At 44.8% G+C, this 25,165-nt stretch overlaps 2 protein-coding genes across 7 annotated transcripts in view; one reads left to right on the forward strand and one right to left on the reverse strand.

The window, feature by feature from the left end:
* On the reverse strand, nt 1-20,134 carry FAM186A (family with sequence similarity 186 member A). Of its 2 annotated transcripts, none has more exons than XM_032782299.2 (8): nt 19,208-20,134; nt 15,530-15,761; nt 14,367-14,543; nt 10,817-13,823; nt 9,391-9,583; nt 6,952-7,127; nt 6,080-6,265; nt 1-133 (listed from the first exon to the last, which is right to left on the reverse strand). In XM_032782299.2, exons 2-8 carry the CDS (start codon nt 15,684-15,686, stop codon nt 91-93), a joined length of 3,939 nt encoding a protein of 1,312 aa, XP_032638190.1. In that variant the 5' UTR covers nt 15,687-15,761; nt 19,208-20,134; the 3' UTR covers nt 1-90. The 2 variants fall into 2 exon arrangements, with proteins under 2 accessions (XP_032638190.1, XP_032638188.1); XM_032782297.2 differs by lacking the exon at nt 19,208-20,134 and adding an exon at nt 16,431-16,954.
* Nucleotides 20,135-20,157: 23 nt separating this feature from the next.
* Nucleotides 20,158-25,165, forward strand: part of LARP4 (La ribonucleoprotein 4) — a 54,355-nt gene continuing 49,347 nt past the window's right edge. For 4 of the 5 annotated variants that reach the window (XM_032782296.2, XM_075061114.1, XM_075061113.1 and 1 more), the window contains exon 1: nt 20,197-20,355. In XM_032782296.2, coding sequence (XP_032638187.1) covers nt 20,338-20,355 — 18 coding nt within the window. In that variant the 5' untranslated portion in view covers nt 20,197-20,337. Of the gene's footprint in view, nt 20,356-25,165 lie in introns of all 5 variants that reach the window. The other variant, XM_032782295.2, reaches the window with a different exon arrangement.

Raw genomic sequence — 25,165 nt, forward strand, 5'->3', positions numbered from 1 at the left:
TAAACACAAAAATATATGTTATTTGCTTTCTACATAAATTTCTGTTGTGCATTAAACTGCATCTGGACTATCCTATATTTACATGAGTTTTTACTTGTGTCCATATGTTTTCCATCTGGGAAGATTCTGGACTCTAAAAAAAAAAAGACAGGCTTATTGTTACAAAATACTAATTATTTAATAGCTATGCAGAGCCCAGTCCTGCATACCTGCTGCATTTAAAGTCAATGGGGTTGTATGTATGTAAGAACTAGGGGCATTAGTGACTGATATCTACAAACAAAAGGACCAATCCTGCGAAGTGCTGACTGACTGCAACACCCACTGGTTTATTTGGGAGCTAAGAACACTCAGCACTTTACAGAGTCAAGCCTTTAAACACTATGGGATGGTCTAATGTTCAGAGTGCAGGCCTGGACATTAGGAAATGGTGATGTCTAATCCTAGTGCTGACGTCAACGCCCTTAGATACTTAGGGGTTGATTTTCAGAAATGCTGAGCACCTGCAGGTTCAGCTGGAGTTACGGGTGCTCACCATTTCTGAAAATCAGGCTGTAACCTCTCTTGACTCTGTTTCTTCATTATTTTGATACCTTGCCACTGTGGTAAAGGGTGCACTAGAAATTCATGAACAGATTCTGTGGACAAAGACAGATCTGTAAAACGGGGATAATACTTAACTACCACACAGCGGGTGTGTGAGGATTAATAGGTTAATGTTTGCAAAGCGCCTTGAAGATGAAAAGTGATAAGCCTTATTACATCTGGTGTGCACAGTAAATTAGAACATAGAACAGGATCCCAATCCCAGGCTGTAGCCATTAGGTACACAGCATCACTGAGGATATAGCTACACACCCTGTGGAAGCGAGCCTCTCAGCTCAAGTCAACAGACATGGGTTAACGGGCTCACAATAGCGCTCTAAAAACAGCTGTGTAGGAGTGCTTTGAAACTGGGGCTTGGGTAGGAGCTAAGGCTCTGAAGCCTAGGGAGAGAGGTAAGCTTCAGAGCCTGAGCCACAACTTCAAAGTAATGTTGTCTACACAGCTTTTTTTAGAGCGCTAGCATGAGATCCAGGCTGGGAGACTTACTGTCGTGGGCTGTAAAGACGCACCTCGAATGTCACAGCAAATCAAGCTCTGAAAGGTATTTTAATCTCACAGAGCCAAATCCTGTAGTTCACCATGAACGGTCCCTTAGAACATGTGCTAACTATTTATACTAAACTATCTATTCAATCTTGTATTTAGCTAGCACACTCTTAGAACCTTTCCCAGACTTGACGAAAAGCTCTGTGTAGCTTGAGGGCTTGTCTCTTTCATCAACAGAAGCTGGTCCAATAAAAGATATTACCTCACCCACCTTGACAATCTAAGGTCACATTCAGTCAGAAATCCCCTTGGTGTCCACTGGATGCCATAACAGAACCAGACGGTAACATTTCACATGGTCTAAATATTTTGCTATCATTTCTTGTGCTGTTTTTATTCCACTTAAATTTGCTTCTCTCTCATTCTTATGCACATGTCTTAGAGACAGTGGTCAGTGAAACTTCCATTGAACTGTGCCAGCTGGAGCCCACAGCCTGTGCAGGAACCTAATCGCTCAAATGGACTTTGATTACTCAACTCACTGTAACTCAGGTCCTGCCCCCACTGAGAATTTATGATAATTGCAGGCAATATTCACAGACAGGCCAAGCACTGAGGGGTGGGGGTGGGGGGGGGAGGTAGGAGGGTGTGTGTGTATATATAAAAAAAACCTGGTCCTGAAATGCATATTCAGCATCTGCATCTTTCCCCAGTGCAAAATCCACTGGATCCCAAATAACTCCTCAGTCCCTCCCAGTTTGCCCTCCAGTTTGTGGGATCCTTTCCTGCTCTACCAGTGTGTGAACTTCTTACGGAGAAAAGCCTCAGGGTATGGCTACACTTGGAAATGTGCAGCGCTGGGAGTTACAGCTGTGGTCATACAGCTGTGTAGAAACAGCGCTGCAGTGTGGCCACACTGACAGCTACCAGCGCTGCAGTGTGGTCACATTTGCAGCATTTGCAGCGCTGTTGGGAGTGGTGCATTGTGGGCAGCTATCCCAGCATTCAAGTGGCTGCAATGTGCTTTTCAAAAGAGGGGGGTGGGGTGGAGTGTGACAGGGAGCGTCGGGAGGACAGAGAGAGCGGATTTTTGGAGCAGACACTGTGACAGCTCCCTGCCTTGCAAGTCAAAAGCGGGGGTGGGGTGGAGTGTGACAGGGAGCGTCGGGGAGACAGAGAGAGTGGATTTTGGAGCAGACACTGTGAGCTCCCTGCCTTGCAAGTTCAAAAGCGGGGGTGGGGTGGAGTGTGACAGGAGCGTCGGGGAGACAGAGAGAGCGGATTTTGGAGCAGACACTGTGAGCTCCCTGCCTTGCAAGTTCAAAAGCGGGGGGTGGGTGGAGTGTGACAGGGAGCGTCGGGGAGATAGAGAGAGTGGATTTTTGGAGCAGACACTGTGAGCTCCCTGCTTGCAAATTCTGGCCATTTCCCCCACCCTCTCTCATCACTCTTAAATGTAAAAAGGCTTCATACCAGATAAGCAGCCTCTCCGACGGACTCCCTCCCCCCGCTGTTTGTCTCCTCAAGCAAACAGCTGTGAACATTCCAAAGAGCTCGGCTCGGCTCGCTCGCTGGAGCAAAGAGCAGCTGTGTTTGGTAGCTCCGGAAGTACCTTCTGGTTTGTTGTAGACAGGAATTCTGGATACCTCTTAATACCTGGAGGCCAATAACAGCGCTGGTGAGTGTCCACAACTGATGAGCAGCGCTGCATCACCATGCGCTGGATTCGCTACACCCGTAGCAGACCAGGAGTTCAGCCAGCGCTGCAGCCAGGGAGTTGCAGCGCTGGCTGAGCTTTGTAAATGTGGACACCGAGTAAGTTGCAGCGCTGTAACCCCCTCACCAGCACTGCAACTTGCAAGTGTAGCCAAGCCCTCAGATTTCTTGCCCTGTAAAACCCACCAAAGAAGCACCACTTTCCTCTGCCCCTCCAGCTGGGTATGCAGAATGTCAGTGAGATCTGAGCATAAGAGCTAGGCATGTCTGTTTTTCTATTGTGTTTGCTTCTTGCAGCTGGTAAGATTCATTCCCAGTCCCACTAGACTGATACTTTCATTACCCTCAGAAAGTTTATCCACAGTTTTGTAATATGAGCATCAATACTGAAATAACTAGAATGATGGATTCCAACACCAAAGGACTCTGCAGGCCCCTTCCAAGGCAGGTGACCTGGCTATCATACACTTTACTATGTGGGGAGCTTTCAGAGGAAGCCTTGAATCCATGGATACTGCCTGCTCTGTATGGACATTATAGATTCATAGATTCCAAGGCCAAAAGAGACCATTTTGGTCATCTAGTCTGATCTCCTGTATAACACAGGCCAGAGAACTTCCCTAAAATAATTTCTACAGCATATCTCTTAGAAGAACATCTAGTCTTGACTGAAAATTTGTTAGTGATGGAGAATCTACCACAACCATTGGTAAAGTGCTCCAATGGTTAATTACTTTGACTGCTAACAATGTACAGTTTATTTCTAGTCTGAATTTATCTAGCTTCAACTTCTAACCACTGGATCTTTTTATACATTTCGTTGATAGACTGAAGAGCCCATTATTAAATATTTGTTCCCCAGGCAGATACTTGCAGACCGTGATCAAGTCACTTCTTAACCTTCTCTTTGTTAAGCTAAATAGATTGAGCTCCAGGAGTCTATCACTATAAAGCATGTTTTCTAATCCTTTAATAACTCATGACACTTCTCTAAACCCACTCCAATTTATCAACATCCTCTTGTCATGCTGGCACCAGAACTGAACATAGTATTCCAGCAGTGGTCACATCAGTGCCATATGTAGAGACAAAATAACCTGTTTACTGCCACTTGAGAGTCCCCTGGCTATGAACCCAATGAACACATTAGCTCTTTTGGCCACAGTGTCACACTAGAAGCTCATATTTAGCTGATTATCTCCACTATGAACCCTAAATCTTTTTCAGTCACTGCTTCTCAGGATAGAGTCCTTCATCCTGTAAGTATGGCCTACATTCTTTGTTCCTACATGTATACATTTACATTTAGCGATATTAAAAGCCATATTGTTTGCTTGAGCCCAGCTTGATCACTCTATATCAGTGACCTGTCCCCTTCATTATTTACCACTCCTCCAATTTTGGTGTCATCTGCAAATTTTATCAGTGATGATTTAATGTTTTCTTTCAGGTTATTGATACAAATGTTAAACAGAGTAGGGCCAAGAAGATCTTTTGGTACTTTTCACAAGAGTCAGGGTTTCCCAAATATTTCCCAAGCCCCATAACTGATGCTGTACAGCCTGATTGCTGCCCTCCACCCCAAAGGTGACTGGATTCTATGGATACAGTGGCCATACGGTTTGTAAACAATGTTTGGATAAAAGGCACTCGGTGAATGTTGGAGAAGGTGAGCCCAGTTCTGCTGTTTTCTTCCGGAGGTACTTTCCACTCAACTTCCTTGCATCCTTGAATCATCAGATCAGTTTAAATGAATAAATGTAATGAGATTCCATGCGTGTGTGTGTAGCAATTAAACAAGGTTAAAGGTTGGGGATACAAATTCAGTGCAGTCAGTGTGATTCTGAACACAAGGATGCTTTAAGCTTTGTGTGACTAAACAGTGACACCTACAGGCCACTCATGAAGAGAGACAGGAAGGGAGATTAACTCAACTCTCTAGCTCAGACAAAGGTGGCAGCAATGCGAGCACAAATCATGAGACATATGGGTCACATTTTCGCTCCATATCATCTGCTGCTTTGGCCCTGGATTCAACGAGCATCCCTACTTGTCTGTGAGCAGGGAAAGGGTTTTTTTTAAATCATATTCCTGCCTACCCTTAGGGGTTTGCCCTGTGGTCTTTGGCTTGCTATGGGGAGGGGCAGAAGTGCCATGGAAGCCAAAGTGACATTGACCATGACAGAAGGAGGCAGAGAGGCCAGGTTGGCTGTAGAGGAGACAGTTCTGGAGCCCAGAGCCCCGTAACTGTCTGGATTTGCATGAGCATAGCTGGTCCTTTTAATCCATGCAAGTTTTTTAGATCTTGAGGGTCATGGGGAACAAATGGCTTGCCTTTCTCAGCTAAAAAAATGTGGTAATTCATCACATTTTGGGGTGCTCCTCCCCTGTTCACAGGAATTAGTCTTGTCCCCTGCTCAGGTAGCTTTGAGCACCACCAGCAGAAGCCAGGACCAGCAGCATGTGAACCTGTAACAACAGGCTGTGCAGAAGTTCTAAGAAGTTCCTGGAAGAAGGAAACATCAGCACTTTGCCAAAGCTTTTGGCAGAGAGGAGAAACACACACCGAACCAGGAGGGCAGAGCGACATCTGGCTGTAGGGGAACACAAGCAGTGTGGTGTGGATGGGAGGTGGATGCACATGCCATGCGGTGGGGAGCTAGCTGGGCTGTTATTAATATGTAATGCTAACGTATGTTGTTAGTTCAGTGTGCACCCATTACTCCCAGTTACTCTGATAGGTGTATCCATGTGCAAGTATCAAGGGAACTCTTTACATCTCTAATGTTGTGCCTGAAAATAATATGTTGGCCTCCTTCTTGGCCTGTACTCATAGCACATTTGCATCCTGCCTCCCTCATCTCCCCCATAAGCCCTCTCATCTTCCTTTGCCCACTCCCTGCATAAATACAGCTCTTTCTGCAGCATAAAACCAAGGAGACCGATTGGCTTCAGTCAGAAAAGAAATCCCATTCAGCATGCAGAGAGGTGTAGGATGGTCTAATGGTTAGAGCACCTGGATGGGCATCACAAGAGCTGGGTTCAATTTCAGGTTCTGATACTGACTTGCTTTTCCCTCTGTGTCTCATTTTCCGCATCTGTAAAATGGGAATACAGATGTTTCCCTAACTCACCTGGAAGTTTAACTCATTAATATTTGCAAAGCTTGGTGAGGTCTTTGGAAAGAGGGAATTAGAGATTGACACAGTCATATTATTATAACATGGTTCATCCTGCAGACTAAGGTAAAATAAAATGTAAGGCTGCTTACCGTGTCTGTAGAGACTTAAGGGGTTTGCTCCTAAGTGAGCTCACGTCCAGTTCCAGAAATCTAGGGATATCTGGGAAACCAGCCTGGGACCAGACCAGTGACACAAGGGGTTTTGGAACAATCGGAAAACTGTGAGAGATGACATCGGTCCTCCATACTGACTCTATCTGGCCACAAACCTGCTCACTGCAGTAGAACAAGAACGCAGTCATCTGGAAGCAATAAAAACTACTCAGCTACAAACCTATTAACACAGTAATAAATGTGATGGGCCAAGCCATGGGCTCCTGACTCCACCCAGAATGTACAAACAAGGCATTTAAACCCATATTTAAGCACCTACGTAAGTGGCCCAGTGTTCTAAGAACTTCAGTGGGAGATGGAAGTGAGAAGTGCCTCTCAGGATTAGACTCCAAAGGGAGTTTGCTTGAGTCAATGACAGGACTTGGCTCAGTAGCAATTGAGGGTGCTCAGCAGGATTGAGCTTCAAAAGGGGGTTGGCAGCCCTGGAGACTGAAGTCCTCTGCATAGCCACACAGCAAGTACAGAGAGGAAGGGAAAAAACTGAAACAGCCAACATGGGAACACAGGGTACATCTTACTCTGGCTGGAGGTCTTGAAAGAGGGAGACAGTGAAAAGGGGGAGAGGACAAGTCGAATGCTGGGGCTCCTCGGGGTTGATCCTGGTAGAAGTTGATCACCCTCAAAAGTCACTGAGAGTTGTAGGTGCTCAGCCTCTTAGAGGAGGCAACCAGCACCTCACAGGATCAGGACCATAAAGAGGACCTAAGCATCAGAGCACAATTTGGGGCTGTAGCAAGGCAGAGTGTGTTAATAAGGACTGCCTTGGACATTTCCAGATTCCCATATACCTGACTCCAGCTGGATGCATAAAGTCTCTGACTTTCTTCACACTTGCCAGGGGGCTTGGATAGCCAAGAGATTTGGATCTGGCATGGGCTGAGGACGGGAACTCCTTCATTTCATCCACTGCTTTGATCATGAGTGGGGATGGGCTGTTGAGGTGGAGTTCAGTGCTCAGGCGGAGCTAATGGAACAAAAAGAAAAGGAGCTGTCGTCCTGCTGCCAATGCTTCCCCTTTCCTTTCTCTCACTCACATTCAGAAATAACCTGACTGAACTCAAAAGGACTACCAGGTGTAAAACTGGATTAGGGGAGAGGCGAACCAGGTCCAATTAATCTGTACACTGGTAATAATAAATAATAATAACAACAACATCTAAATCCTCTGCCAGTAGGCGTTTGAGTAAGAACATAAGGATTGGAGTTCGTAATCATTAGTAAAAGACTAGTAGAGATATTATAGTAATTATAGGCCAGTACCAAACAGATAATCCCTGCCCCAGAGAGCTCACAATCTAGCTATTAGGATGCAACAAGTGGACACAGCAGACAAATGGGGTGGGGAGTGGATTTGATGTGATGAGGGAACAATAAAACAAAGGTTAGCATAAAATAAAAGCAGAAGTCTCAGTTCGCCACAGTTCGCCAGGTGATAGTGATGTTTAGGCATCATGGCAGAGGTAGGTTTTATGGAGGGATTTAAAAGAGAAGAAGGTGGCACTTTAACTTTTTTTACAGGGATTTATTAATTATTTCAAATCCCAGAAAGCTGCCAAGCACACACAACTCCTGTCGGCTTTTCTGGAGGCTACACGCAGTTAGCATGCTACTCAGTATCAGGCGTAGTAACATTTTGCCTTTCTCCAGCTCCTTTCAATTGAAGGCAAAGTATTTTATCTCGCCTCCATTACCATAGTACCAGAGCACCTAACAATCTTTAATATATTCGTCCTCTGAGCACCCCTGTAGGGTAGTTATTACCCTGTTTGCAAATGAGTATGTCATAAACAGATAGTAGGAGTTAATAGAACAGAAGAATTTTATATCTCTTTTGACTGTAAAGAGTTAACAAGTTCAGTGAGCCTGGCTGTCACCTGACCAGAGGACCAATCAGGGGACAGGATACTTTCAAATCTTGAGGGAGGGAAGTTGGTGTGTGTGCTGTTAGTTTTTGGTTGTTGTTCTCTCTGGGTTCTGAGAGTGACCAGATGTGCACTCCAATCTCTCCGACACAGGCTCTTATAAGTTCAGAATAGTGAGTACTAGGTAGATAAGGGAGTAGCTTATGTTTGTTTTCTTATATTGCAATGTGCATTTGGCTGGAAGAATTCAGTTGTGTATTTGGCTGGAAGGATTTTAATTTGTACTTGTATACTTAGCTGGGAGGTATTCCAGTGTCTATAGCTGAAAAACTGTACTAATCCATCTTAATTAACAAGATAATTTTACTGTTTTCTCTCTTTAATTAAAAGCTTTCTTGTTTAAGAACCTGATTGTTTTTTTATTCTGGTGAGACCCAGGCGACTGGTCTGGATCCACCAGGGAATTGGTAGGGAGAAAGGAGGAAAGGGGGAGAGGAAGGTTAATTTCTCTCTGTGTCAGGATTACTTTCTCTCTCAGGGAGAGTCTGGGAGGGGGAAAGAGAAGGAGGGAGGAAGGTGAATTTTCCTCTCTGTTTTCGTTTCAAGGAGTTTGAATTACAGTGATCTTCCAGGGTAAACCAGGGAGGGGAAGCCTGGGAGAGGCAACAGTGGGGGAAAGGGAAGGGGTGGAGGATCTGGCTTGGGGGTCCCACAAGGTTTTTGGGGGACCAGAGTGTACCAGGCACTGGAATTCCTGGTCGGTGGCAGCGCTACAGGTTCTAAGCTGGTAATTGAGCTTAGAGGAATTCATGCTGGTACCCCATCTTTTGGACACTAAGGTTCAGAGTGGGGAATTATACCATGACAGGGTATCTGTGGCACAGCAATGCTAAGTGACTTGCCCAAGGTCACCCAGGAAGTCTGTGCCGAGCAGGGACTTGAACGAAGTCTGAAACTAGTACCCTAATCTCTGGACCAGACCTCTTCTTTGCAACCACAATTGATCCTCAACACCCTCCCCACTCCCTGGAAGACTAGGATTCAAGGATAGGTGGGAAATATCAGTAAAGGTGACATCCACGCCTATGCAGACAGACAGAGTAAGGCTGATGCACTACTTAAGTCCCACTTATGCCCTTTGGGCCTTTGGCATAGGCCTTGTGCTGACATTTCTGCACGGGGGGAATTTCATCCTAGCCCCTTACACGCTGTTTTTCTATCTTATTATCCCATTGGATATTTCTAATTTTAGAAACAAAAGTGACCAATAAAAACCAAGGGCCACACTTTTCTCTTGGTTACGCCAGTGATGTCAGCAGGATCATCTGTGGGAACCAAGAAGAAAACGTTGCCCCAAAAGCTCACCTGAGCAAACAAGGAAATCATCTTGCCAAGGCAGTGTTGACGTGCCTGCTCTGCTGTTTTTTGTTTGGCCACCCAGCACTGTAGCACCTTTTTCCGGTAAGCATCCACCCTCTCCACATATGTATACAAGTTCCGGACCTCAGCACCATCATTTACAGCTCTGGCAGCTTCCAATCTGGACATTAAGGTTTGTCTTAGAATAGAAAGAAAAGGAATTAAATTATGAGAAATGTTTCTTCTCCACAATAGAACCTATTTACATCGTTTGGTGTGTGTTGTGTTAGCAGGGGAGTGGGGAAGGATATGCAAACTGAGGGGTGCTTTGGATTTAGGGTTCTGTCTAGCCATACATCCAGCCATCCCAGGTTTTCTAATGTCCTATTATCTTAATTTCTAGATGTTGCAGTACCTTGTTTGCATCTCTTTTAATAATTGGAGATGGTCCAGACCACAACCCTGTATCCAAAACTTTTGACCTTTGGAGTGTTTGCAATCTAAACCCAAGGGCTGTGGCTTGAGTTCCTCACTACTTTTCTTCCCAAAATTCATGATTGGGGGTGGGATAAATGGTTCTGGCTTTGACCCATCTGTAATTTTGAGGCCAGGTTTTTCTGTCAGATCTGTACAATGGATCTCAGCCCTGATATTTCGAGCATGGAAACCCCACTCATATCACTGGGTGATGAGGCCATATGGAGTTTCCTCTGTGCTGCTTTAAGACTTTATCTTCCAACCCTAAAAATATATATATACAGAGAGATAGAATTGATAGGCTAATCTGATTGATTTTGGGACAAATACCAAGAGGCACCAACCACCCAGAACGGCTATAGAAGTAAAGGAAATGGTCTGTCTATTGCTGAGCTAGGGCCAAATCCTGAGAGATGCTGAGCACACTTTGCACAATCCTGTTCTGACTCAGATCAGTGAGAGTTTGACCACTGAGCTCAATACAAGCAGACTTTAATGGGTGCTACACATGCTTAGCACCAGTCAGGATCTGATCAACTGGACCCCATCCTGGCTGCCCTGAGGAACAGCCGAACAAAGAGGCTGCAAAGCAGCTGTCCTTTGGAGAATACCCTGGTGCAAGACGTTATTTGAGCCCTTTCACCAGAGCCCCAGGTAGAGGGATATTCCAGGGTGTTTTTGTGTGTGTGGCATGTCAGGGAAGGGAGGGGACATGAACTAGGTGTATCTGCACCTTACTTATTCCCCAGCTGCCACAAGGCCTGTGGTCTGAGTAAGGCCCTCAGGATTTGTACCATTGGCTTCAATAGGAATTTTGCCTGTGTAAAGACTGAGCAAAGTCCTGCTCCCATTGAACTCAATGGACAGGCTCACATTGGCTTTGATGGCAGCAGGAACAGGTCCTTAGCAAAGATTTGGCCCCACATGGATAACAGTAGTCTGCATATGTTGGTACCTGACATGCTGGAGGTGGCAGAAGGAGATGTATTTGTGGAAGAGGAGAGCCAGCCTCTCAACATCAGTGTGCAGGGTCTCAGTGATAACTTCCTTCGCCTGCATGTGCAGGTGTGGGGGTAGTCTGCACTTCTGGGTTGCCTGGCCCAGCAGCACCAAGTTCTCTCTCTGAGCCTCCACATCCACCCAGTATCGCTTCTCTGACATGCTGGAGGGCACCAAGCTCTTCCCTTTGGTCTTCTGAGCCAGTGTCGGGAGGCAGTTAGTCTCCTCAGTACACTGAGCTTGAGAGTGCAGAGATACTTTGCTCTGAGTAGGAACCATTTGCTGGGTAGAAGGCTTGAAATATTCACACAGTAGGACCTCTTCCTTTGCAATCTCTCTCCTTGGCCTTAGTGGGGTCTGTTTTGTCAAGTGTTCCAGGGTCCCAGGTTCTCTGCTCCTGGGAACTGGTTTAGGCCTTGAGATCAGGTACTGCTCCTGCTGTATCTGTTTTTGCAGCAGCTCTTGCTGTTCACACAACTGCTGTAGCTGCTCCTGCCACTGCTGCTGCCATAGCCTCTCCTGCTCCTGCTGCTTCACCTCCTGCTGCTGCCACTGCCTCAGGTGAAGGTCATGTTCTTCCTGCTCCTGCTGCCACAGCTGCCGCTGCTTCTCATGCTCCTCCATCTGCTGCTGCCAGTGCTTTTCCTGCTCCTGCTGCTTCACCTCCTGCTGCTGCCACTGCCTCATGTGAAGGTCATGTTCTTCCTGCTCCTGCTGCCACAGATGCAGCTGCTCCTCATGCTCCTCCACCTGCTGCTGCCAGTACCTTGCCTGCTGCTCACGCTCTTGCTCCTTCTGCTGCCACAGTTTCAGCTGCTCCCGCTGCTCCTCCTCGTGCTGCTGCCACAGCCTCTGACGCTCTTCCTGCTGCTGCTGCCACAGTCTCTGCACCTCCTCCTGCTCCTCTTCCTGCTGCCGCCACAGCCTCTGCTGCTCCTCATGCTTTTTCTGCTGCTCTTCCTGCCATTGCTGATATAGCCTCTGCTGCTGTTCCAGCTGCTGCTGCCTCAGACTCTGCTCTTCTGCTTGTTCCTCCAGCTGCTTCTTCCACTGCTTGTGCTTCTCTTCCTGCCACTCTTTCTGCCCTTCCTGCAGTGGCTCCTGCTGTGGCTGCAGCTCCTCAAACTGATGCTCTTCCTGCTGCAGCTGCTCCACCTCTACCTTCTCCTTTACCCCTTGCAGCTGCTGCTGGAGCTGCTCCTCAGGCTGTAGTGACTGCCATTGCACCTGATACTGCTGCTGCTTCTGTATCTTCTTAAACCATTCCTGTTCCTCCTCCTGCCATTTTTCCTGCTGCTGTTGCTGCCATTGCTTGGGAAATTGAAAATGTGCTGAGATATTAGGTTCCTTCAACAGGGCTGCAGGAAGTCTCCATCGTGAGATCACAGAAACTTTGGACTCCAAAAAGGGACTGTCAGGGTCACTCAACTGGATGGAGGAACCAGGGACTTCTTTCCCTGGAATGACGATCCCAGGAAGAACCTCCAAGGGTGGCTTTGCCTCTTCGTCATGCTCTTCAGTCAGCTCCAGGCTCCTTGGAAGCTTCTGTTCCTCTAAGCTGCTGGAATATCTTATCTTCATTTTTGAGAAGCATTCTTCCAGTTTCCTCTCCAAGGCCATGTAGAGCCTTTGGGCTTCTGGGTCCTTGGGCAGCATCCTCTCTGCTTGTCTCTTCCCAGGACAGGGACATTTCCATAGCTTCTCCATCTTCTGCTCTAGATAACCCAGGATAGCTGAATTAAACCCATACAGTGCAGTGGATGAGTTGAGCATGCTTCTGCTGATAGGGCTCTGAGGCATTATTGTATGAGTCTCCTCAGTGTACAGGCTTTCCTTCTTCCTCCTCTGCTTTCCTCTCCTAGAGACCCCTTGGTATGGGAGTTCTGTTGGGGATGGGAGCCTTTCAATTTCTTCTTCACTGTCAGCCTTGAGCTCATGTTCATCTGGCAGGATCTCATGCCACTCACCAGTGACATCTTCAACAACTTTCTGGGTTCCACCCAGGAGGTTCACATCCCATTTGTCAGCAGCCTCTGTTTGCTCACTGTCCAGAGGTTGTTCATGCTGTCTTCCAGCCAGGTCTCCTGAAGTCTCTTCTTGTTTTTCCACTGGGATGACTGCATCCCCTTTGACAACAGTGTCTTGAGTTCTCTCTACCAGGGCTTTCTGTTTGTCACTGGTGCCTTCACCTCTCTCTATTGAGGCTTTCAGTGCTGGCTTTTTATCTAGAAGCTTTGCATCTTGTTTGTCACTGGTGTCTTCTGTTTTCTCTACCAGTGGTCTCTGAAGCTGCTTTTTATCTGGTACCTTTGTCTCCTTTTTCCCACTGAGGGATTTAGCAAGATCTGCCTGGGATTTCCATGACAGCTTTTCAACTGACAGATTCCCAATCTTTTCCCTACTCACATGTTTATCATCCTCCTGGGATTTCCTTTCATAAGAAGCCCTGGCCCCAGATTTCATGTCTCTTAAAGACAGTTCTATCTTTACTGCTGCTTTTTCCTTCACCTTGTGCAGTTCTTTTTGTATTGCCTCATTTTCTATGAAAAGCATCTTGAATTTGTGTTCAATGCTTTGGACTCGAGCCTCCAAAGATGCCTTTTTCTCATTAAGCACCTGTACTTCCTTTTGAAGGTTCACACACTGAACTTCCTGCTTCCTGGACTCCTGGGATACTAAGGTATCATACTTTGCTTGCAGGCCACGGGACTGTTTGGTTAGCAGAGTGAAGGCTTTGGTGAGATTGGCCACCATTGTCACTATATATTTAACAACGACAACTTCTGCTTTGTTGAACAGTGTGGAACCTACAAATTCCTGTAACATGGTAAGGAGCTCAGAAGTCCTGGAGAAAGTTACAGATTCATCTTCTAGCATTTGTTCAGGGCTCAAGGGCTGGGCTTCCTGAGGTTTCTGTGCAACTTTCTCTCGCCATGCTCTCCACAAGCCGGTTTTGGGAACAACTGGGAAAGTAAAACACACAAGGAGAAAGAATTAAGGTCTGTAATGAAATGAAGGATGGTCCTATGGTTAAAGCTCTGGGATAAAACTCAGAAGAACCGGGGTCAATGTATGTCTCTGCCACAAACTCTCTGTGTGACATTTAGGGTGATCAGATGTCCTGATTTTATAGGGAGAGTCCTGATTTTTGGGTCTTTTTCTTATATAGGCTCCTATTACCCCCCACCCTGATTTTTCACACTGGCTGTCTGGTCACCCTAGTGACATTAGGCTAGATTCTTCACTGCTCAGTCCCCCATATTTAAAATGGGGATAATAATCCTTTCTGTATCTAGCTTGTCTACTCAGTTTGCCTCTGACTGGGAAAACACTGGGGTGCTCACAATAAAGATGTACACTAGGCTGGAAAGCATATTGAAATGCCTCATGCCTGAAGGTCACTTTTGAAAATCTGGCTGCATATCCATCAGATCTCTGTTCCTCCAAATTAATCAGAAATATTAATTCCCTCCCTTTTCTTATTCCAAGATGTTTGAAACACATACTTGATTTCCCCCTCTTTTTCTTTCTGTCTTCCACAAGAGGTATGCAGAGATTGACTAGCTGCATTATACATCCTTCTGTATAATCAAGGGAGGTCAGCAGCTTGGTCTCCATATCACTGACCCACTGGACAGTGGAGGTGTCTCCTACTTGTTCTTTGCCTTCTGACAACATTTCACCTTGAAAAGAGCCAAAGCAAAAAGGGGAATGAAGCTCATGTTAATTACCTGCCAGCAGAAAATCAAACCCTTATTAAATGATACAAAAGATCTTGACCTGATGGTTAGCAATTTATAAGTGACGTCTCTACAGCCAGGTATGGCCACAGAAAGGTCTCAAAGCTGCACAAGGAGTCAGATGAACACTGTAACATATCACACAAACACAGGAAAATATATAGGGAGGTGGGGACAGCAATGCTGTAGGGTGGGCAGGGAGCAGGAGTCTGTGAGATGGAGTCTTAGGGCATTCAATAAGGCCTCTGAGAGGGCTAAGGAGGTGGGTAAGTGGCTGTCTCACCTTGCTGGTGAGAAGGAGGTGGGGATCATGTTTGGGGACAGAGAGTGTGACAGGTATTAAAAACTAATATAATTCATCTTAGATCCTTCAGTGGAGAACCATGAGGGCAAATCACCTGATTCCTGGTATTCTAAAGGTTAAATTCAAGATGGTCCTGTAAATCAGACCCACCCCCCCACTACATAGCTGCAGGATTTAAGCAGAGATGGGTGTGACAATTGGGGTCCAGACACCCCCTGCGGAGAACAAGAAGTTTAGCTCCCCAAAATAAGCTGTTAAATCAACCGATTGCATACTGTCATTGTACTATAAAAATATACCAAGCTACTGGTGTCTGGGATCTGAGCCATAGCAGCACAGCATTAAAGCACCCCAAGATTATAACAGAAGGTTGTGACCAAACCCCTTACCCGCCTGGGTGATCACCCAAATATCACAATGGGATCAGCTATGAAGTTGGAATCCAGCTCAAAACTTCCCCAAAGTTCAGAGGCTTTTAGATCCAGGTTTTTGACTGACCCCATGATAGAGATATAGGGGCCAAGTGGAGAGCATGGTTCCAGACATCCCTAAAGTTTAGGGCTATGGCTCTAGAGCTGCCTGTACTCTAGAGCATCCCAGGGGCCATTTGTCTCCGTTAACTTACCCCATTCTTTTAATGATTCCAGAACAAACTTTAAATCTTTCCCTTGAGCTGTGCTGGTTTTGAGCAGGATGACTACTTTGTCCAGTAGAAGTGCCCGCCGTTTCCTCTCAGCCCAAGTGCCGGAGAGGAAAAACTGTTCTTCTATCTCTGGGTCCATCCGTTCGTCCCCTTTGAAGCGGTCACACACCCGGTTCACATTGTCCAGAATTACAAACAGTTGCTTAGAAACCTCCTAAAGAGACAGGATGAGGCCTTAATAATACTGTTTCTAGATCACCCTACATGCAAGGAGCTCAAGCCCAGGTAAGCAAATCCACTGGACTGGGACTCAGGAGAGCTAGGTTTCATTCTGCCACAGGCTCCTTGTGTGACCTTGGGCAAGTCACTTAAATTTCTATGTGAGATAATATTTCCTTTCTCCTACCTTTTGTTTGACTTCTCTATTCAAATTGTAAACTCTTTGAGGCAGGAGCTGCCTCTCATTATGTGCTGCCTAGTACAATGAGGCTCTGATCTCAGTTAGGAGATCTGGGTGCTACAGTAACATATAACAGAGGATGATTTAGGAATAGAACCTAGGGAGGGTCTCAGCACTGCAAATGGGAGTGCTTAAGACTTCTCAGGATCATGACCCTTTATTTCTAAATGACAAATATCAGGAAGTAAATATTCTGCTCCTCAAATTGCTGATAAAACCAACTGGCAGTGAACACGAGCTGTTCACTAAAATGGAAAGCAACTCAAGACTCCTAATGGTAATGGGAATATTTTGTGGAGCATAAGATCTGAGACCTCCACCTATCTCTGATGCCTCTCCTACAAAGGGCTAGTCTCCCTTGCATCCTACTCACAGGAGGCATTCAGCAGACCCAAAGATCAGGTACTCAGTGTCAAGATGTACCTTCCTGGCTCTGTCGAGCTGAGCAGCATCAATTTTCTCCAGTATGTTCTTCACTGAGGGGGGCATTTCAGTGAGAGGACTGATAATGAGTTCCAATTTAGAGGCTGCAGCTTCAAACTCAGGTTCTGAGTTTGTTTCAGATTCACATGAGCTTCCTGATGATGATGATGATTCCTGCACTACCATGTTTAGAACCTGGTAGTTTTCCTGCACTAAGAATAAACTTCTGACAATTCCAAACTGAATCACAGGGTAAGCCTGTTTAGTTTCCTTGTTCTAGAGGTGTAGTTGGCGGTCCAGTTTCTCTGGCTGTTAGCTCAACAGCAGAGGGACAAATGGACATGTCACCAAGAGATGAGAATATTCTATTTGTCTGGGTGATGTCATAATAACTTTTCCTCTGGTTCTATCCCGATATCATCAGGCACAGTGAATGGAATGTACATAGATAAGACACCTACCAAACAGGATTTACTAATTAAATAACCCTTAGGGAGATTTCAACAGGAGTGCTTAACATAGGGTGACCAGATAGCAACTGTGAAAAAACAGGACAGTGGGTGGGGGGTAATAGCACCTATATAAGAAAAAGTCCCAAAAAACAGGACTGTGCCTATAAAAACAGGACATCTGGTCACCCTAGCTTAACAAGAAGGCTCTAGAACAGTTATATCCCAGTCAGTACAGCTTTCTGGTAGAAGGTGACATTGCTGGCTGTACTACAGAAGGTCAGAGCTGCAGTTGTCCAATAATCTTTCTATCATTTATGTACTGCAAGCACAATTAGTCCTCAGTGGGACACATGCAAGTGGTTGCAGGGACAAGACTCTAGTGGTGCTGGACATTTTAAAAATAGAATTGCTTGTCAGAGTAATTTCAAATGAAGCCATTCCTGGAGAGGAGCTGCAGGGATTCCCTAACATAACTAGTGCTCAAGCTTTTAATGCTTTGTAAAGCTATTTAAGAAAAAGCTTTTCATGGACTTACTTCCCCTCCCAACACCCAATTTCCTACCTTTTGGCTTTAAAATATTTCAGTCTTCAGACCACCAGGAAAGGTGATCACAAGTGGCCCATGGACCATACTTTGATTATCAGTGCAATATTGTGGCTGAAAATCATTGTTCTTGGATCCTTCTTGTATTCTTTGGAGATTTTTCTTTATTTAGCAGAACTCACTGCCCTACCAAGCTGGCAAATTTAAATGTTGTATGCAATGTTGTAGCTGTGATGGTCCCAGGATATTAGGGAGACATGATGGGCAATGTAATATCTTTTATTGGGCCAACTTTTCTTGGTGAGAGAGACACGCTTTTGTGCTTACACGGAGCACTTCAGACCTGAAGAAGAGCTCTGTGTAAGCTTGAAAGCGTGTCTCTCTCACTGTTGGTCCAGTAAGATATTACCTTACTCACCTTGTCTCTCTAAATTGAAATGCTGGCATTTGTTCCTTCTCCCCTCACCCACTTTCAGGACTCCACACAGTGAACTATTCCATTTCCCACTCCAAAGTTTCATCTGTTCCTGCTCTTGATCTTATCCTACAAATACAAAGAATTAAAGCTCTTTGTCACCTTATGGGGTGTGAGTGGGGAAAGCAGATAATCCTTGGAATACAGGCCTCTCATGGCCTCCTATGAGCTATGGGAAAAGAGCATTAGGAACCTACGAATTGCCAGACAAGATCAGGAGTCCACCTACTGCAGTATCCTGTCCCCAATAGTGGCCAATACCAGATACTCAAAGATAGGTGCAAGAGTCCTAAAATGGAGAGCTAGATAAAAATGTACACAATTTTGTTGAATTTTTCCTTATGCAATTTTTAAAAATCAACAATTTTTTTTTATATTAAAAGTTTTACACAAATGTTTGTTTTACATCTTGGGGTTTTGGGTTTGTTTTCAGTAATTCTTCCCCTGACATTCTTTCCCCTTTTTCTTTTCTCTCCTCTTCCCCCTTTCACTCCCTCCTCCTTTTGTATTTTACTACTGAAAAAGGGAGAGAAGGTTTAAAAAAAAACATTATAAACTAAAAACAGACTAAATGTCTTGTCTTCAAAGTTTTTTTTTTTTTAAGGAAACAAAGGAAAAAAACGTTCAAGAAAACATCAGGTTTTGAAAAAAGGCCATTTTTTTAATTACAAAATTTCAACCAGCACTGCTTATGCTAATAATCACCCTCTTCTACCCCAAAACCTCAACCTATACCCCTCCTCCACATCACAAAAAGAAAGCAAATTAATTAAATTAATAAACACTACCCTGAGCTTTGGAACTTTTACCCCATAAAGGGTGAAATGCCAGAGTCTTCACAAAGTGCACTTGGGATTTCACAGTTTAATACTGCTTTTATGTGGAAGGCACTCAGATACTAAGGTGATGGGTGGCAGTATAGAACTATCCCAAAATAGACTGGAGAGATAACTGTCTGTGTATGTGTGTGCAAGCATGTGCGTGTGAGTGTTTATTATTAGAAATTATTTGTATTGATGGATCAGAGATCCCCATGATGCTAGGTAATATACAAGCATATACACAGGCATAGTTTGACTTCTATATATGGGGGGGCAGCTAGCTCCAGTCAGGTCGAGGCTGCATGTGGCAACGTGTGTAAATTATGTGCCTGCCCGAGGCCTGGAGTTGGGGGGGCAATGCCTGCTCCTCAATTATGCCCCTGGACATATATAAAAAAGGTAGGTCCCTGCCCCAAAGAGCTTAGCCTGAGAGAGTCCATTTCTTTCAGAATTGGAGATTCATGTTGGTCTTCTTCACAGGTTACCTGTTACTCTGGATAGATTAATTTTCTCCTCCTTAGGGTGGGGGATAGCTCCTCTGTCTCTGATAAGAAGGTGACAAAACATCTGTCGGGGACTATGAAACAGAGCCACATCTTGTGGGTCACAGTGATGTTTGAGTACAACATGACCCAGCTTTCTTGCCATCTTATTGCTCTGGTTGAGGCTCAGCAAGATCTTGATGTGATGCAGTGTTGTAACTCTTGTGACTTGTTACAGGTATCACAGTATTTGGTATTCTTCTTGAAGCCTCAGACCCTGGAGTCCTGACATGACTGTGAGACGCTTGACCTTTATTTCATGGTTGTGGAGACAAGAGGGCCAGCATGAACCAGAAGAGCCCCAAGGGTATTGTTTTTAAGCCAGTCTGATGATTCTGAAGGGCTGACTCATGGCTTTGAAGGCTTGAGGTTGGTGCTACTTGAAATCCACTTCTATGGCCCCAGGCTCAGCATGCTGTGGGGCCATGATGGCGTCTTAATGGGGCATGATCCCATCTTGGGGCCCTTTAATTGCTCTGTGCAGCCTTGACGTGAGGTCACCCTGTTTGGATGCTACCTCATGGCTCTGTGCTGGGCACGTTCTGAGGTGGCACAATGGCCCCTTCAGGGGCACACAGAATGGTACATCCCCCCGTGCACCCCCACCGCGCCGAGAATGGCACGTTCCCCCCCAACACACAAACAAGGAGAGGACCATTCCAACTGATTCCCTTCCCCCTGTTGTTCAGAGATTGGTACATGCCCTCCGAACAACAATCCCAATAGCGTAGAGAATGGTATACCCCCTCTGACACCTCATTTCATACTACGCAGAATGGTTCATTCCCCTAGATTGCTGTGTCCCCCCGCCCGGGCAATAGTACATTCCCAAGACGACCCTGGCTGGTTTCTTCCAACTGCCTTCGACGACCCCGGAAGGACTTCTAGGTGGTGACCCGGCAGAGGCGGAGGATCTGGAAGGGGCGGGGGCCCGGGCCCTGGCTGGCGGCAGCAGCCGGAGGCGGAGCCCGAGTGTTCTTATCGCTGGCGCCGCCGGAGCCTGCCTGGGAGCGGGGAGCCGTCCGAGCCGGGATCCCGGGCCCGCTGGCCTCGGGGGAGGCGGGAGAAGGAGGATGCTGCTGTTCGTGGAGGTGAGGAGGGGGCCCGGACTGGGGGGAGGCGGCGAGGCCGGCCGGCCGCGTTGTGGGGCCATGTGACTTTCCAGGCCGCACACGCTGCTGAGCCAGCCGGCCGGGCCCGGGGGGGAGGGGCCGGGCCTGAGACAGCAAATCCGGCCTGGGGGAGGGGGCTGCGGAGTCACCTCGAGGAGGGTGAGTGGGGAGAGGGCGGGGAGAGCCGGGGGGCCCAGGAGGCCGCACGAGGGGACTTTGGGGGCTGACAGGAGCGAGAGGGCTGAGATGAGAGGGGCAGTTTGAGAGCGAAGGTGAATGGTGGGGCGGACTGGGGATTAAGAAATCCTCGCCCCATCTCTTCGTCCCGGGAGGTTCTGTCAGTGGCAGGGCTCTCGGTGCCATGCTGGAGAGAGGGAAAGCGGGTGGGGGGAGGGGAAGTCTTGAAAGGCACCGCATTGACCTTTTGTAAAAGTTGCCCTGGTGGCTGCCTGGTGCATGGCGCGGCGCGTGTGAAGGTTACACGGTGGGGGGTCGGCGAGAGAAACCATTGAAGTTTTTTTAAATTTTAAAATCCAAAGATTTTTTTTTGTTCTTTCGTCTCTCCTCCCCCTTTTTTTAAAAGCAGAGGCTGCCATGGCATGTGTACAATATAATCAGCTGATCCTTTGCTTTCTCTGCCTGGCTAATGCTTTGATTCCAGAGCATATTGTTCTTTGCATTGTATAAACGTCAAACTAGCAAAGCTGCAACTTAGCAACTTGGCACTGGCTAACTATGCCCGTAAATAGAGCCTGTGGAAGGATTGTATTCCACAGGTTATAAGGCAACTGTGGTGAAAAAGAGAATCAAATCTAGCAGGATCTCTTAATTGCTTGTATATTTTGATATGGTTTGATGGGAACTAATTATAGCAGTTGAAACATTTTTTTAATTCAAATCTTTTTTTCTCTAATGTATTCAAAGCGTTTTGAAGACTAAGGGAATTGTGGAAGTGCTTTTGTAAAGTAACGTATGGGAAACATTTAATCCTAGAAAAAACAGTATATATAGAGTACAAAAGGGATAAACTATTAATTCTCTTTTAAGATTATAATTTGTACTCTTGGCCTTGCACTCTTTCTCATTTTTCTGAAGATTACATAAACTCGCAATGTAGTTACTTGAGCCGGCTGCTTCCTTGTTTCAATGGACTTCCTGGTTTTCCTTAATTCAGCTGCTGTGGTTAGTTTTAGTTTTTCAGTTTAGTAAGCTGAATTGAAAAAAATGGAAGTAATGCATTTTTTGGTAAAATTAAAGACTATATAATTTCGTTAACTAAACCTAGTACGTACAAGTGTGTGGTGTTTCTGTACTTTGAACCTAAATACACATGGCACATTAAGGAACATTTCTTTTGAATCTGAAAACTTACAACTATGCTTTTATTGTTGTGTTATTGTGGTTTGTAGCCTTGATGGACAAGGTAGACTGCTTCTTTATTGCACCACCAAATAAATTAGACCCACACTTTTAGGTAAAGTGTTTCTTCACCCTTGCCTGTGTATGAAGTCCTTTGAGTGTGTATTTGGATGGAGATAATTTGGTTCTAACAGGTATCACATCCACTATTACTGAAAGATCAATGTGTTTAGCAAACACTTTCTGCATCACTTTAGTGAAACTTAATTCCGTTGTTTAGATTTCATAGTCTGTAGTGCACTTTGTTTAAATGTTCCAGATTGGTTTGACTTAATTTACTGTAAGTCAAATCAACATAATTGTCAATCAGTTTGTAAGCACCTAGAAGATAATAATGTGATAAGTAACAGTTAAGAACAAATCATGTCAAACCAAGCTAATATCATTTCTTGTCAGGGTAACAAGCCTTGTGAATGGGGGGAACTAGTAGATGTGATATATCTTGACTTCAGTCAGGCTTTTGATACTATCTCACATGACAGTCTCATAAACAAACTAGAGTAATGTAGCTTGGATGAATCTACTATCTGTTGGGTGTGGAATTGGTTTGAAAGCTGTACTCACTAGTTATCTGAGGTTCACAGCCAAGATGAAAGGGCATATGGAGTGGGGGTCCCACAGGGATCTCACTGGTCTGATTCTATTTGATATCTTCATCAATGATTTGGTAATGGAGAGAATACACTTCTAAAGTTTTCTGGTGATACCACACTGGTAGGGGTTGCAAGCGCTTTGGATGACAGGATTAGAATTAAAAATGATCTTGACAAACTGGAAAAATGGTGCGACGTGAATAGAATTAAATTCAGAGTACTGCACTTAGAAAGGAACAATCAGTTGCCCAAATACAAAATGGGAAATGACTCTAGGAAAGAGTACTGCAAAAAGGGATCTGGAGGTTATAGTAGAGCAGACTGATTCATATTAAATGTAATACTGTTGGGGGGGGGGGGAGCAAATATTGTTCTGGAATATATTAGCAAGAGTGTTATAAGCAAGACATCAGAAGTCATTCTTCTACTCTACTGAGCGCTGATAAGGCTAATGAGTTCACTTCTGAGCACCAGGAAGGATGTGGCTAAATTAGAGAAAGTCCAGAGGATAGTAACAAAAATGGTTAAAGGTCTTGAAAACTTGACCTATGAGGAAAGTTTGCAATTGAAAATGAGTTTAAGTCTGGGGAAAAGAAGATTGAGGGGGGAGATAAGTCTTCAAGTACATAAAAGATTGCTATAAAGAGGAGGGTGATAAACTGTTCTCCTTAACCACTGAGGACAGGACAAGAAGTAATGGGCTTAAATTGTGACAAGGGAGATTTATTTTAGGTCTTAGGAAAAGCTTCCTAACTGTAAGGGTAGTTAAGCACTGGAACAAATTTGGAATCTCCATCATTGAAGGGTTTTGAGAGCAGATTAGACAAACACCTTTCAGGGATGGTCTGATGATAATTAGTCCTGGCTCAGTGCAGGGGACTGGACTAGATACGGATCTGTGACTTCTATGTTCATGTTAATTATAGAGCCCAGTATCAGAGGGGTAGCCATGTTAGTCTGGATCTGTAAAAAGCAACAGTCTGACAAAATGGGTATTCACCCAGAAAAGCTTATGCTCCAATACATCTGTTAGTCTATAACAGGGGTAGGCAATCTATGGCACGTGTGCTGAAGGCGGCACATGAGCTGATTTTCAGTGGTACTCACACTGCCTGGGTCCTAGCAACTGGTCTGGGGGGCTCTGCATTTTAGTTTAATTTTAAATAAAGCTTCTTAAACATTTTAAAAATCTTTTTTACTTTACATACAACAATAGTTTAGTTATCTATTATAGACATAGAAAGAGACCTTCTCAAACCTTAAAATGTATTACTGGCACGCGAAACCTTACATTAGCGTGAATAAAGGAAGACTCGGCACACCACTTCTGAAAGGTTGCCAATCCTTGGTCTATAAGGTACCACAGAACTCTTTGTTGTTAGAGAATTTAACATACTAGGGTTTGGAATAATTGACCTGAGGTTAATTAACAGGTCATGTACTATTAACAAAACTACCATATGATAAACTAATATTTCAGATTAGTAGTTAAATTTGTACTGTGGTTAAGAATGCTTAAAGAAAGGGACTGGGGAACCCCCTAACTTGCTTGAAGAAAGCCATTTAAGTTTTGGAATGAATATTGTTTGTGTCACTTTGGAAAAATGATCTTACCACAGAGCCACAGTGCTTTGATTTAGTGTTTTTTTTTCCTTTTTCCATTTTTGGTTAGATTGCAGTTGCTCTTCAAATCCACAGGCTGATAACAAACACTATTTAAAGTTGCGAGCAGCTGTCTACACCTGTAACTGACCACAGGGTAAAAAAGTTAAATTTATAGGTGAGGAGCTAGTTATTTCTGAGCAGCAAATGCTTTGAGGGAGATCTTAGAATTAAAATAATTTGACAGAAATAAGGCACCATAATAGGAATAGGGCTTAGACTTAAAATTAGCTTGAGCAAGTAGGAATCTGTGTAGCCAGGAAGTGACTATCTGAAGATTCAGCAAGTCTTATGCTATAACTTGGTTAATATTAGTTGCTTTGTTTGATTTACTCCTTTCCCTTCTGCTGATAAGCTATATGTCATCCATGATTAACTTCTGTTATCTTCATATGACTGGTCAAATTCTACTGCTACACTGGAATTCAAGGCAGTTAGTCCAGTTTGGGACTGATGTACCTCAGCAATATTTGACACAGCAGCTTTATACCATATATACAAAACAAGGTTGTATTTGAGATCAAGATGCTCATGGGAAAGGTTAGCTGGTAATTGTAAACTGTTTTTGTTAAAACACAACTGAAATTCATCATTCATGCACACAGGGCTAATTAGTAATAGGAGTATTGAAGCCCTTTTAAAAAATGCTACCTTGGTATGGTATAAAGTGACAGAGTCGTATGACACCTTATAGACTAACAGATGTATTGGAGCATAAGCTTTCAAAACATAAACTGTTGAGCAATAATCAACATGGTTTCTGTAAAGGGAAATTGTGTCTTAACTAATCTATTACAGTTCTTTGAAGGGGTCAACAAACGTAGACAAGGGGGATCCAGTGGACATAGTGTACTTAGATTTCCAGAAAGCTTTTGACAAGGTCCCTCACCAAAGGCTCTTATGTAAATTAAGCTGTCATGGGATGAAAGGGAAGGTCCTTTCATGATAGAACTGGTTAAAAGACAGGGAACAAAGGGTAAGAATTAATGGTAAATTCTCAGAATGGAGAGGTGTAACTAGTGGTGTTCCCCAAGGGTCAGTCCTAGGACCAATCCTATTCAATTTATTCATAAATGATGTGGAGAAAGGGGTAAACAGTGAGGTGGCAAAGTTTG

Source organism: Chelonoidis abingdonii, chromosome 26, assembly GCF_003597395.2.
Source record: "Chelonoidis abingdonii isolate Lonesome George chromosome 26, CheloAbing_2.0, whole genome shotgun sequence".
NCBI lineage: Eukaryota > Metazoa > Chordata > Testudines > Testudinidae > Chelonoidis > Chelonoidis abingdonii.

Bases quoted from the DNA above. Each gene is read 5' to 3' on its own strand.
- FAM186A (XM_032782297.2), bottom strand. From the start codon at position 16,616: ATGGTAGTGCAGGAATCATCATCATCATCAGGAAGCTCATGTGAATCT. The intron at 15,762-16,430 runs GTACATCTTGAC...CTGTCTCTTTAG, and splicing joins AGCTCGACAGAGCCAGGAAG to GAGGTTTCTAAGCAACTGTT. The intron at 9,584-10,816 runs GTACCAACATAT...TTCTATTCTAAG, and splicing joins TGCCACCTCCAGCATGTCAG to ACAAACCTTAATGTCCAGAT.